The sequence below is a fragment of the Primulina tabacum genome, chromosome 2, assembly GCF_025594145.1.
Source record: "Primulina tabacum isolate GXHZ01 chromosome 2, ASM2559414v2, whole genome shotgun sequence".
NCBI classification, from domain to species: Eukaryota; Viridiplantae; Streptophyta; class Magnoliopsida; order Lamiales; family Gesneriaceae; genus Primulina; species Primulina tabacum.
Genome location: NC_134551.1, coordinates 3,478,702 through 3,492,948, shown reverse-complemented (window position 1 = coordinate 3,492,948; position 14,247 = coordinate 3,478,702). Strand labels below are relative to the sequence as shown.

Genomic DNA, 14,247 nt, shown 5'->3' with positions numbered 1-14,247 from the left:
TTAGTTTACATTTTTTTAATTTTGAATTTATTCAAAATAAATTTGTATTTTAATGAAGTCACTTGATTGTTCGTCCTATAATTTAAATGTTTTTTTGTCATTCCGAAGTCCATCGTGTTTATTTTAAAAAAATAATCTAAAAAAATCACTGACATATGCAAGTTTTTTTTTTCCCAAACATTAATATTAACGTCCATGACCGCCTCCGGTGAAAAAACATGCAAGTTTTTTTTCCCAAATATTAATGTCAACATCCACGACAGACTCCAGTGAAAAAACGAAAAAAGAAAAAGAACAAGTAAGTTATAAGACTAAAACTGTAAATTCATCATTAATATCATCAAAAATTTAATTAAAAAAAACATGCAAGTTACATAACTAAAAATACAAACACATCGTTAACAAGACCAAAAATTTAAAAAAAAATGCAAGTTAAGAAAATGAAAATGCAAATTTATTTTTAACAATACCAAAAGTGAAAAAGAAAATATACATTCCAAGTCAAAATGTAATTTTCTACCAACTGAAAAATACTCACTCAATTTTTAAAATGTGGTTTTTTTTTTTTGTTAATATCATAAAAATCTATTTTAGTAATTTATAACTTATCTATAAATATCAAATATGTCAGTATTAGATTAGCTCAAGTAACACGAAACTCTAACTGAATATGTAATGGGCCGATAAAACTTGATCAGCCAGCAATCTACAAATCCAAGTGTATGCCATTTGAGATTTTCGAATCTTCTACATTTTGAGTTTCAACTAAATATGCCTATAGTTCCCATTCTTGATGACCAAACTTCGAAAAACAAACAAGAACATGTCTTGAACGCATGTTGCGCCAGACTCAAACGAAAAAGTAGCAGTCAAGGTTCCTCACAAGCTTGTCATCCTCCACAGGGAGCCACAAGTTTCGAAGGCAGTGAACTTTGCTCGATCAAACTCAAAATTTAAAGCCATTTTCTTATTTCTCTCCTCGATATCTAAGAATTTGAGTGAAGGAAATATCGATGAAGCAGTAGATGCTTAAGAGATAATGAAGAATTCATAGGAGAATCAATGATAAAGTTCAAACGTAGTAGATAAATGTCAATCTCGATCAAGGAAGGATACGACCTCTGATATTTTGGACCGATAATTTAAGTGTGGGATTACATTTGTGACAGAAGCTGTTAGCGTGTGTATTTTTTACTTGTTTGTTAGGATTAGATTTAGTCTTATCGGTAGATAACAATTGATCCTATTTATTAGGAGTTTGTTATATCTCTTAGGATTGTGGTATCTAGGTTTGTTACATAGGTTTCTCTATATAAAGATTGTAAACTCTAGTTTTATAATAGATAGAGTTTTTCGGGTAAGCACACAACCGTGCTTCGTTATTCTTCGCCCCTTTTTTAACTTACATGGTATCAGAGCTAGGCGATTCTTATTCCTTTGAATTGAGAACAATGAATTCCATCGCTCTCATGGCCGGAGTATCTGGAGGCACTGATTCAGAGGTTGCATCGGAAACCTCTATACCTACCTCCCTCACAGCTCCGACTACCTTGCATTCCGATAATTCTTTTTCCGGCGCCATCACTGCATACAAACTTAATGGCCGCAACTTTGTTCCCTGGTCTCGATCTGTCCAGATGGTCATTCGTGGCAAAAGGAAGTTCGGATATCTCGATGGCTCGATCCCTTCCCCTCCCGTGGAGGACCCTTCGTTTGCGTCCTGGGACATCCAGAACTCTCTGGTCATGTCCTGGCTCATCCACTCCATGGAAAACAGGATTGGAGAACTTTATCTCATGTACGGGACTGCTTCTGCCATTTGGGACGCAGTCAAACGGGCTTATTCAGACCTCGAAGACTCATCTCAAATGTTCGCTTTAAGAACGAGAGCTCGCGACCTCCGTCAAGCTAATGGCTGTGTCTCTGATTATTATCATTCTTTAACTCGTGTCTGGCAGGAATTAGATTTGTTCCAACCTCAAGATTGGAAAGATCCGGCTGATGCACGTCTCCATCGTCGCATACTAGAGAAGGAGCGCACATATGATTTTCTTGCTGGTCTCAACCCCTCTTTAGATGAAGTGCGTGGTCGAATTCTTGGTGTGAAACCTTTACCATCTCTCGATGAAATTTTCGCTGAAGTACGTCGCGAGGAACATCGCAAATCTGTAATGCTCGGCCCCAATGTATCTTCACCTGTTGATTCATCGGCTATGGCAGCTCGGGCAAGTGATGAGAAGGGCAAGAAACCAACAACTTGGTGTGATCACTGTCACAAACCGTATCACACAAAATCAAAATGTTGGAAACTACATGGGAAGCCTGCCGATTGGGTTCCTAAGCATATGCGCGACAATTCTGGTCACACAACATCTGCACAGGCCGCAATAGCTCCACCGCCTCCTGCCCTCTTCACTGATGCTCAACTAGATCAATTGAGCAAAATATTCTCATCTGCTCATACTGCCTCTTTTATGGCTTCAACCGGTAAACCTTTAAACTCAATTTCTGACCCATCAAAAGCTCCATGGTTAATTGACTCAGGCGCCTCTGATCATATGACGGGTAGCAAAGAATTTTTTACTACTTATTCTCCGAGCATTTTTTTCGCGCACTGTTAAGATTGCTGATGGATCTTCCTTGCGCATTCATGGGACTGGTTCAGTCTCCCTCGGTCCCTCGTTATGCTTGAAAAATGTTCTTTATATACCTGGTTTCTCGTGTAATTTATTATCCATCAGCAAGATGACAATGGATCAGAATTGTAATGCTATTTTATCACCTTCACGATGTTCTTTTCAGGACCAGAGATCGGGCCGAGTGATTGGGAATGCTGAGGAAAGCTCGGGTCTCTACTATTTTCAGCAAGGTGATTTTTTTAAGAATAAACATCTGGCGGTCGTTGGATCCTCCTCTACCCTTTCTAGGCGTCAACAACTAAAGCTCCTGCACTGTCGTTTAGGTCATCCAAGTTTTCAATATTTGCAAAGATTGTTTCCTACATTATTCTTGAAAAATGAACGATTTGATTGTGATATTTGTCAACTTGCAAAACACAAAAAAATTCCTTATTCCCCTCAACCATACCAGCCCTCACATCCTTTTTCGCTTATTCATAGCGATTTGTGGGGACCTTCGAGGATTGCATCTCACTCAAACAAAAGATGGTTTATTACATTTACTGATGACCACTCTCGTGTCTCTTGGGTTTATTTACTTAAAGAAAAATCGGAAGCTCCAACCATATTTTTCTCATTTTATACCATGGTCAAAAATCAATTTAACACAACCATTAAAGTTCTTCGCACTGACAATGGCACTGAGTACTTCAACTCTGTCATGAATGCTTTTATAAAAAAAAAATGGTCTATTACATCAAAGCTCTTGTGTTGAGTCACCTCAACAAAATGGAATCTCCGAGCGCAAAAATCGTCATCTTCTTGAAGTTGCACGCACACTTTTATTCACAGCTAATGTTCCTAAGCATTTTTGGGGGGACGCAATCTTAACTGCGTGCTATCTTATTAATCGCCAACCATCAAAAGTCCTTGGTTTCAATACACCTTTGTCAACCCTTCTTAGATCCTTTCCAACTTCACGTATATACTCAGAACTAGACCTTAGAGTATTTGGGTGTAAGGCATTTATCCACAATACCTGTCCCACTAAGAGCAAATTTGACCCCAGGGCTTTACCTTGTATTTTTCTAGGATACTCTTCCACAAAAAAGGCATATCGTGTGTTTTGTCCGTCTACAAAAAAATATTTGATCTCACACAATGTCACATTCTTTGAAAATCAAGCATTTTATCCCATAAATCAGCTTCAGGGGGGGATAGTGAGTGGCGCAAATTTATGGGAAAATGCAGTAACAGATCATGACAATTTCTGGGATTCAAATCACCCTCCAACAGTGGACTGGGAGTTTCTACTGACAGATACTCCTGATCCTAGTATATCACCACCAAATATTACCCAAATCCCACCAAATCAAACCCCTGAAATCTCCAAAAAGCTTCCTCCAAATCCAATTAGCACTACAAAAATACAGCCATATGACAGGTGTTACGAAAGAAGAAAAAACCTGCAGCAAATAGAAGAACCCGGAACCTCTCATGACCAAGCACAACTCCCGGTCCCTGGTAAGGATCTAACACTCTCTGAAATTGACATTCCTATAGCATTACGGAAAGGAAAACGTGCCTGCACTAACCATCCCATTTCAGATTTTCTCAGTTATGCACACTTGTCTCAAGCTATGCAGGTCTTTGTATCTCAACTAGCCAACACAGAAATTCCAAAGAACTTTGAGGAAGCATGGTGTGATAACATGTGGAAACAAGCTATTTTAAATGAAATGGAAGCTCTTTAGAAGAATGAAACTTGGACAATTGTTCAGAAACCACAAGATAAAAAATCAGTAGGCTGCAAATGGGTATTTACCATCAAATACAATTCAGATGGAACTATTGAGCGACACAAAGCAAGACTCGTTGCAAAGGGATATACTCAAACCCAAGGTATCGACTTCCAAGAAACCTTTGCTCCGGTGGCAAAAATAAATTCCATACGTATTCTCTTGTCTCTCGCAGTTAATCTTGATTGGCCACTTCTACAACTTGATGTGAAAAATGCTTTTTTAAATGGGGAATTAGAAGAAGAAGTTTACATGGATCTACCTCCTGGGTTCAACACCAACCACAACCAAGGTAATTCGTGTAGGTTGAAGAAGTCCTTATACGGACTCAAGCAGTCGCCAAGAGCTTGGTTTGGGAGATTTATGAAATTTGTCCAAAGACAAGGTTTCAAGCAGGCTCAAGTTGATCACACGTTATTCTACAAACGACAGTCAACCGGTATTACTATTTTAATAGTCTATGTCGATGATATTGTTCTAACTGGTGATGACAAATTCGAGATGCAGAGAATTAAAGCTGAATTAGCAAGGGAATTTGATATGAAGGACCTCGGTAATCTCAGATTTTTTCTTGGAATGGAGATTGCTAGGAACAAGGACTCCATCTCAGTGTCTCAACGTAAATACACTCTCGACCTATTGAAAGAAACTGGCATGCTAGGCTCAAAACCAGCTGATACTCCCATGGACGCAAATCTGAAATTGGTGATTAACTCAGATGATAAACAGGTTGACAAGGGCAGTTATCAACGGCTAGTGGGCAAGCTGATTCATCTCTCACATACACGCCCGGATATTGGGTTTGCAGTTAGTTGTGTAAGTCAGTTTATGCACTCTCCTTCAGAAACTCATATGAGGGCCCTCTACAGAATTCTTAGGTACCTAAAAGGGAATCCGGGAAGAGGCCTTTTATTTCGAAGGAGCAAAAGCAGAGATATACAGATGTTTGTTGATGCTGACTATGCTGGATCTCCAATAGATCGACGATCTACATCTGGATATTGCTCTTTTGTATGGGGGAATCTGGTTACGTGGCGTAGTAAGAAACAAAACGTTGTAGCTAGAAGTAGTGCTGAGGCCGAACTACGGTCAGTGGCTCTTGGAACATGCGAAGGCTTATGGATAAAAATGTTCTTGAAAGAACTTGAGCTGGAGGCTTTAGGACCAATTCGAGAATTCTGCGACAACAATGCAGCAATCTCCATCATCCACAATCCAGTTCACCATGACAAGATTAAGCACGTAGAGGTTGACAGACACTTCATCAAAGAAAAGATAGACCAAGGGATTCTGGCAGTAAAACACATCCCCACCGAAGAACAGACGACTGACATCTTAACAAAAGCTTTGTTCAAGCCAACGTTCCAAAAATTTGTAACCAAGCTTGGAATGTACAACCTGTACAGTCCAGCTTGAGGGGGGGTGTTAGCGTGTGTATTTTTTACTTGTTTGTTAGGATTAGATTTAGTCTTATCGGTAGATAACAATTGATCCTATTTATTAGGAGTTTGTTATATCTCTTAGGATTGTGGTATCGAGGTTTGTTACATAGGTTTCTCTATATAAAGATTGTAAACTCTAGTTGTATAATAGATAGAGTTTTTCGGGTAAGCACACAACCGTGCTTCGTTATTCTTCGCCCCTTTTTTAACTTACAGAAGCATACATAGAAAGCTGCATCCTGCATATGACATAGAAAATTCTGTTTACATCTTTGGCTAAAACTAATTCCATGATCAGAACCTTTTCTATTGTAGATTCAAAAAACATAGAAACGGCTCACAAAGCATATTATGTTAATAGATATAGAAACTCCTCCGATCCATATATGGCCATAAGTAACGCAAGTTTGGAAAATTTTAGACACCATGAATCGAAATAACGTGGAGTTACTTTGGTGTGAAACTAATAACATAAACACCATCAAGTACACATCCTAACACAAAGCAAAAAATGGAAGTCCACTGGATTTCAAAACAGACTTACCGAGCTCTCAGCTCATCTTGTTCAAGTTTCTTAATGGTTTGCCTTTGATCTTCAAAGGAGACTTGTTGACCCTCTAAATCATCAATTTCATTGACAGTTATTGTGTTTAAACACAAACACAATTGTTAGCATACTAGACACAATAAATCTTGAATCGGAGGATATAAGCACAGTCAAAGACATCTAAGCTCCCCTCTTAGCATCTGTTCAATTCGCTCTTTCTCTTCCAACTCTTTCTGTAGTAAATCTAATTCAGGATCAGCAACACACTCAGATTCTGCAGCAGCCGCTCTCAGCTTGTAGTAAATCTAATTCAGGATCAGCAACACACTCAGATGCTTGTTGACATTGATCTTCTCTCTATAACCTGAGAGTATCGAGTATCAACCATTTAAAATAACACTGATAGGATGGCTGTTTATGCATGTGCCCACATATTTCAATATTTAAGCACATCAAAATAGCCTACTTAGATTAGCTTGTAAAGGTAGTCCATTCCACACAGATATCAATTTGGAAGATAAAAATGGGCAGGATAACATAGAGCGAAAAGATCAGTTGTGTTGGATGTCGAAGAGAGAAAATGCTCCAGAATAAATCCAAAATTCAAAAACTATTTTTGCAGGATTTTAGATTCCAACTAAATCAGCTTTTATGAACCAAATGTACTATGCCATGCTGGACAGCATGTTTCGATTGTCTGGTTTTCTTTAAGTTTTCAGAAACTACTTAGTGTCCACAACTGCCGGACACTCAACTCTCCCCGAGTCCCAAGGCTGGCCGAATAATTCACTATGAGTTTGGATTGGAGGATTTGAATTTGAGAGAGTATTTGAAATAACATCATATTATGAAGAATTTGAAATCCATTGTATCGGGATTTTTAAAAGTGTTCGGACATTACAGTACTCACCTTCAGTTAAGATCAGTTGAATCTTATGGCAAGTAGGACGCATTTTACCCAAAATTTACTACTGAGCAATAGGATATTGAAGAAAATTAAGAAATTTCCCTTAAAGATTTTGAAAAGCTTAAGACAACTGGACCCGAGAAGCAGCAGCCACAATACATAAATATTCACTTGACCTACAATTTAAAGTGGTGCCATATTAAATTTCGTAAACATTAGTAGTACATTTTTAACCCTAAGATTTTGTATCACTCTCAAGTCAATTAGTGAAAAATTACAAGTGTAGCAGAAAGCATAACCAAGATTAATTTCTTAAACAGCTGCCTAAAGTTTCTATCATTTATACTGATCTTTAAGGAAAAGCAAACCAACAGCTCTTCCTTATACATATTTCTCAATTAATCTCCCAAATTTTGCTCCAGTTTCTTGGTCTCTGGATTTCGGGAGTGAAATTAGCAAAAGGGTTCATGTTTGGTAGGCCGCGAGTTCGAAAAATTCACCACATTGAATGAGATCTACCGTGGTAGTTTGATTTTCCTGTAAAGATCGAAATTTGGCGGAAAAAAAGAGAACACAGTGAAATGTACGGAAGATGAAATTTTGAAATAACAATTTGGGTGCTAATTAAGGAATATCATGCCTCTCGATTTTAACATTTGTTGGCTTTTTGTTCATTTCTCATATTTTTGTAAAAAAAAAAAATAGAAAAAAATATTACTGCTCTGAAAATATGTTTTTCTCCAATACCATGTTCAAACTATATAATTTGCTGACGTAAATTAAATTTTATCTAAAATTTGTCTTGTATTTATATATAATTAATTTTTATACGAAATATAATGAGTTTAGAATAATTTTTATTTAACGTTAATATTTCGATTTCTAATTTATTTATTTTTAAAAATCATTAATTTTTATGCTTTTTATTTTTAAAAAATGGTATTTTACGCTTTTATGGTGAAAAGGTGTTTTAGAAAAAAAAAATTGATATTACAAAAATAATAATTATTCATGCTCAACGTTAATAACTTTATTTAATAGATAAATTGCCCACTGAAAATCTTCTATTTAGAAATATGTCCTCTTTATTTTTTAATTTTTTTTAAATTATACGTCCTTTCTTTAAAGTACACCTTGTGCTTGTGCAACCAGAACGATTAGGTATGGTTCGATTTGAACTGGTTCATATGTGTATTTAGTACATAGTAATTGTTTTGGTGTGTTAGTGTTCCACCAAAATTTGCTTCCAATGGAATCCCTTGAATTAACTTTCATATTGCACGCTTGAAAAGTGGTTATGTAATTGATGAGAAAATATAAGGATCACAAGTACAAAACGAACATGCGTGTATTATCAGTTGACTTGTCAAGTCCCTTCAAATTGATTTTCACAATTATGATTGGAAAAATCATCACATCTCAGTGGATTATGCAAGAAAGTTGAATGAAAAAAACTTTGTTCTCTGCATTTAAATAACTGAGCAAAAATACAACAATTCTCTCACAGAAGTGCACGTATGTATCAGTTATCTTAAACAACTACTGTGAGGCATAGAGCTGTACAACTACCATCAAACTATATTGTGTAGAAGTATAATCAATCAACCATTCTTCCTTGGCACCATCGAAGATCCCATTCATTATTCTTGCTAACTGAATGTCTCCCAACAGGTTCTGCACACCGACCTGTGTCTGTCTGGCTTCATTCACCATGGAAAAGATGAAAACATAAAAAATGTCGAATGTTCACAACCCTACATTGAAAATCACATTTTTAACAGTACAAGAGAGAAACAAGAATCAAAATTTTCTATCTTTCCCTCTGACCATTTTGGTCTTGCTCGTGCGCACGTTCTTGTGCCTTCCGATAAAGTTCAACTGTATCTGCATGGTTGGGATCGAGACAAAGAGCTGCCTCACAGTCTCGGAGGGTGGATGAGACATTTCCCATTGAATCATGAAACGCTGCACGAAGATGGAGCAGTTGAAGGTCCGGCCTGAATGCTATGGCTTTGGTGAGCTCCGCAATTGCTTCTGCTTCCTTGTGGTCATCCATGTAAACTAAATACAACAATCCCATGCTTAATGAGTATAGCAGCGGAACAAAGGGCAAACTTAGTAGGTTTTTTTGTTTTTGCTTAGACATCTTTACATTCTTGAAAAAGTTTTAGTTTTCAATTTACCTTCCTCTCTATTCATTTCCTGGATCAAACATCTAATTTTGCTAAAGAGGGGAAGCAATCCCATGAAACAAGTCTAACATGGCTAGTATATTGTTTAGGACATAAACAATCTAGAGCATACCTGCAGCACGATATCGATATGGATACGTTCGTAATGGGTCGAGTCGTGTTGCCATGGCAAGATCACTTTTGGCCATTTCTCGATCACAGTATTCTGAACGTTTCTCATATGCCGATGCATTGTACTGCACCTTCTCGATTAACTTTGTCATCTCATCATATGCCGCTTTACGCTGATTTTTGAGATGGTATACACGTGCCAGACCTTGATGTGCTCTTGTATGTTTAATGTTCAACGCGTTCATGTAGCAATCAACAGCGTGGTCTAGCTTATCAACATCTACATACACGCTTGCCAGATTACTTAAAGCCTGCATGGTAATAGCATTTGGTTGCTGATATTTTTGCCTACAATAATGACAACGATTTCCTCTTGTGGAAGAGAGAATACTTACTTGACCTTTCCTGAGGCCATCGGATGGACACCTAAGAGCTTCTTCAAGAAGCTCAATGACATAGAATGACGATTTTTGATCTGTAGTGGTTTCAGATAGTACATATGCTTTAAGGAAAAAGGCTTCAAATGATCTCTGAATAGAGATGGATTCTTCAGCTTTTGCTATCGCCTCTGCACGATAGCCGGTATCGTATAAAACCCAACCTTCATATACAAGTCTTTCATTCTCGGACATTGCATGATTTCGAGCCATTCTGAGACTTCTCATTGCTGGCTTGTGGCAATTTAATCTATCATAATATGAGATGCTTTTTCAGCAAATCAGTAATACAAAGAGAAACATTAAACGATAGAAAAATCTGATAGAAAGGAAACTACATGGCCAAATCGCATTTTCTCATAAAGAAATAAAGATGAAACTTTAGAATAATCATAAACTTTCATAAAAACATCTGAAACACACATTTATGATCGGAATATGGTCAAAAAGGACCGATCTTCAGATAAATAAAACAAATTCATTTCATATACAAAGAGTTACCGCAGGAGAAGGAGAGATTGGCGAAACCGTAAAAGGCTCTTTCCCGGATCATTGGCCAGCATTTGGTGAACCACAGCCAAAGAACCAATATCGTCTACCGAAGACCACCTGTCATAAAGTTGCATCCAACAATCAGCCTGGCTCCACTGCGGCACATGACGGCATAAAAGTTCGACCAGTTGATGACCATGTAACTTCCCATGAAACATCATATAATTGGGGTCCAACGTCAAAAGGGCTCGAACATCTCTTAAAGCCCCTTCATAATCCTCGATGGAAATCAAGAGCCAAGCCCGAAGCTCGAGGCAGTCAGGAGATACCTTAAAACTGATAATCTTGTTAATTTCAGATATTGAAGTGCTGAGTTTATCCTTTGCCATTACGACAGCTCTATACTTGTAAGGATACAAAAGGGTTGGGTCCAATTCTGTTGCTATATTCAAATCCATCATCTTTTCTTTCCCGTTACTGTATAAAGACCGCTCTTGATACATCCACCCGGTGGCCGTATAGTCAGAAATGAGGGAGTTCAACAATTTGTATGCCTTGAAATTGTGACCACGCTTGTATTTGGCACGCGCCACGCCGACTAAAGAATAAACATGACCCAAATTAACAGCCTCCTGGAACCATTTCTCCGCATCCTTATATTCCTTTCTTTCGAGCATGACACAACCCAACTGGTGAAAAGTAGCTTGCTTCTGCCAATTCTCAATCGCACATTCGCCTTTTCTTTCCAAAAGCATCGCCGTTGTATTAGATTTCATGTCTTCTTCCATGGAAACCTGGCTTAGAAAACTGTATAACAAAAATGAAGCATGCCCCACCAGTGCTAATCTCTCCCTAGCCTCGGAACTGCAAAAAAGCTTCACCACATTTGGATTTTGCAATGAATTTGGGAGTTCCCACAAGATTACTTGTAAGCAAGCTGCCACTAAGAGATATGCCCCCTCTTCTAACCCATATTCGATAAGAACCATAGCATTATCCATGTCATTGACCAAAGATGCTAAATATGCATCACAAGATGATTTCATTCCGTCACAACAGAATCGATTAGCTAAAGTTAGTAGTTCCAAAACGATGTTTGGATCCAGTGAATCCACCCTATTCGTCCTGCTGAATATCTCTGCGGCTCTCATGGCCTTTGCAGAAATCCCGTTTTGTGAAAAGTAAATTCTTTCCCTCCGTGATTCAATAAAGCTACCGTATAACATTGCTTTGAAAGGTCTTGAAAGAGAGGCAAATTTAAACCTATTACATTTGATCTCATCCTCACCAATACAAAACCATATATCATAATCATCGTCATCCATGTCATAATCGTGACTCAGTGAAATTGAACATTCTTGAATTTCTACATCGGAATCCATATCCTCACCTTCTTCAGAAACTCGGGGACACGAACAAGGATCATTCGAAGATTCGGGATTATACCCTGAAACCAACGAACTCCTCGGGCATTCCATGCTCCACCCACAGCAATCCATGGCCGATACACCGAACAATGCATCCTCCCTCCTCTCAAACCTCAACCAAGACGAAATAACAACCTTCGAATGGACGTCAACCGCATGTTGTCTAGCTGATCTAAGGCATCTCCTGAACAATTTAGGTTCAGGCAACCCGCCAAAGATTAAACATTGTTCAATATATACCCCAGATCTATCAAACTGAGGGCATTTCTCAAGTTTTCGATAAACATTAGCTAAAATCTCCACATTATCAACAAATTTAAGACAAGGATCAACGCTGGGTTCAATGAAATCTGTCTGAGGAAGCCCGTAACCCGACAAAGCCTCCTTTAAAACACTAGTATTCGCATTATTACTTTGAGAGAAACTCTGACTATGTCGATGAGATTTCAACGACCTAATCGAATTGACCCTTAAATGATCTTGCAAATGCTGAAAGAACTTTTCTCCCACACCAGTTCCAGCGGCTGCCCCGCCGCTGACACTGGGGTTGAAGGCGCACAATTGGGTTCCCTTGCACCCATCTACCATATTCAAACTACGCATCGAATTGAAAATATGTTGCTGCATTTTCCTCAATCAAATACAACCCTACAACGTAAACAGTAACAAAAACAGAAAACATTATAAAGGAAGCAAATACCAAACGATCAAAACCTCCATACCTACAAACTTTCGCTCCGTTGATCAGGAAAGCCAATATCTTTGGAAAAACAGACAGTGATTATGAAAGCAATTTTCTTCTATTATTTTCTCTTTTTCTTTGTGGGTTTGGTTTTAAAAAAAACTTGTACTTGATAATTGCTGATAGGAGGGACAGCGGCGGTGGCGGCCGTTAATCTCAACGGCCACTCCTCTCTCACCTCTCTATAAATAAATTATGTATCTAGATACGTATATATCCACAAATTTTTCTCTTTTTTTCGTTTTTTAAACTAACAAAGCTGTCTCCTTTTCTTCTAGCTCTCCCCAATTTATTATTTCACCCGTTAGGAATGGAGAGCCGCTGAAGAGGAATGCTGTGTTGCAATAATTTTTTTTCACATTTCCCGTCGCGTATCTTTCGGGAATAACTCCTTTTTGGACCTTCGCGCGTGGAATGTAACTCCTCTGTTGATTGAGTGAGTCGGGGAAATGATCCATGGCGCGTGGTGGCGGTATCGCAGGTGACAAGAATATGGCGTGGCAGTTGGCACCACTTTTAGAAACGACAACGCTGTGCAGTGCTGATGAATGATTGGTGAGTGGGATGAAGTGTTGGCCCATTTTGTATCACTGAGTTTCCATTTTGGGCTTTGAGAATGAATTAGTCCATTTTTGGACACATCGTATGTCCAAATTTGGACATCAAGATACTGCGAGATTTTTTGTTAAAATTTACCTATTATGGATTCAAAATATAAAATTTTTTAAAATTTTATTTGAATATAATCTCTTAATTTTAATTTCTCCATATTTTTCGCAGAAAAATTATTTAATACTAAATTTTTTTAATATAGACACACATTGCATACCTAGAGATACTGATTTAAATTTATTGGTGAAACCTCTAAAATAACTCATTTTTAAAATTAAATAAAAGTAGTTTGTATTCATGTTCAATACGGTTAAAATATCACATATATATTTATATTTTATTTATTATTTTATACAAACAGCGTGCATTTTTTGCTGGAATGTAATAAATATAGTTGTCCATGTTAGGAGAACGGTTGACACATGACATACTAAAATGTTAACACCGGTTATCACTTTTGATAAAAAGTCAAATGTTCATTTCTACGATTGATAACAAAGTTAATGTCACATCTTATATTTTCTTGAATTGCAAGGAATATAATTTTCTGGAGAATGATTGTTGAAGTACAATAATCGTATCTACTTGGAGAGCGATTGACAAGTGAAACTTGAGCTCATGTATACTATAAAAAATTTAAGGTACCCCGTTATTATCAACTACAGAATTTGGTTAGTGCCAATCATTTGATCATATATGCTTAAATGTTATTACACCTATACACACACTAATATCTCGTGGCAAGCCCAAATGAAAATTGAATAGAAAAATTATTTTGATTTGTATTTAAAAATCTTATAAAGTGCAATTATGTTAAAATATGTTTAGAAAACATTTTGAGCTTTGATTTTATGATAATTTTTATTAAATAAAATAATCATTTTATTTCATCATTATAGACCACGGTAAAATAGAAATCCT

At 37.4% G+C, this 14,247-nt stretch overlaps 2 protein-coding genes across 5 annotated transcripts; one reads left to right on the top strand and one right to left on the bottom strand.

Moving 5' to 3' along the window:
• Positions 1–1,406: 1,406 nt before the first annotated feature.
• LOC142537165 (uncharacterized) lies at positions 1,407–5,833 on the top strand. Its single transcript, XM_075642723.1, has 3 exons — positions 1,407–2,565; positions 3,804–4,264; positions 4,400–5,833. Exons 1-3 carry the CDS (start codon positions 1,407–1,409, stop codon positions 5,831–5,833), a joined length of 3,054 nt encoding a protein of 1,017 aa, XP_075498838.1.
• A 2,928-nt stretch (positions 5,834–8,761) lies between these two features.
• On the bottom strand, positions 8,762–13,201 carry LOC142525875 (ethylene-overproduction protein 1-like). 4 transcript variants are annotated; one of them, XM_075630179.1, is made up of 5 exons: positions 12,695–13,198; positions 10,555–12,567; positions 10,012–10,303; positions 9,618–9,927; positions 8,762–9,374 (listed from the first exon to the last, which is right to left on the bottom strand). In XM_075630179.1, the coding sequence occupies exons 2-5, from the start codon at positions 12,558–12,560 to the stop codon at positions 9,124–9,126; spliced, it is 2,859 nt and encodes a 952-aa protein (XP_075486294.1). In that variant the 5' UTR covers positions 12,561–12,567; positions 12,695–13,198; the 3' UTR covers positions 8,762–9,123. The 4 variants fall into 4 exon arrangements, with proteins under 4 accessions (XP_075486294.1, XP_075486282.1, XP_075486287.1 ...); XM_075630167.1 differs by having other exon boundaries at positions 9,618–10,303; positions 10,555–12,620; positions 12,695–13,201; XM_075630172.1 differs by having other exon boundaries at positions 10,555–13,197.
• Positions 13,202–14,247: the final 1,046 nt, after the last annotated feature.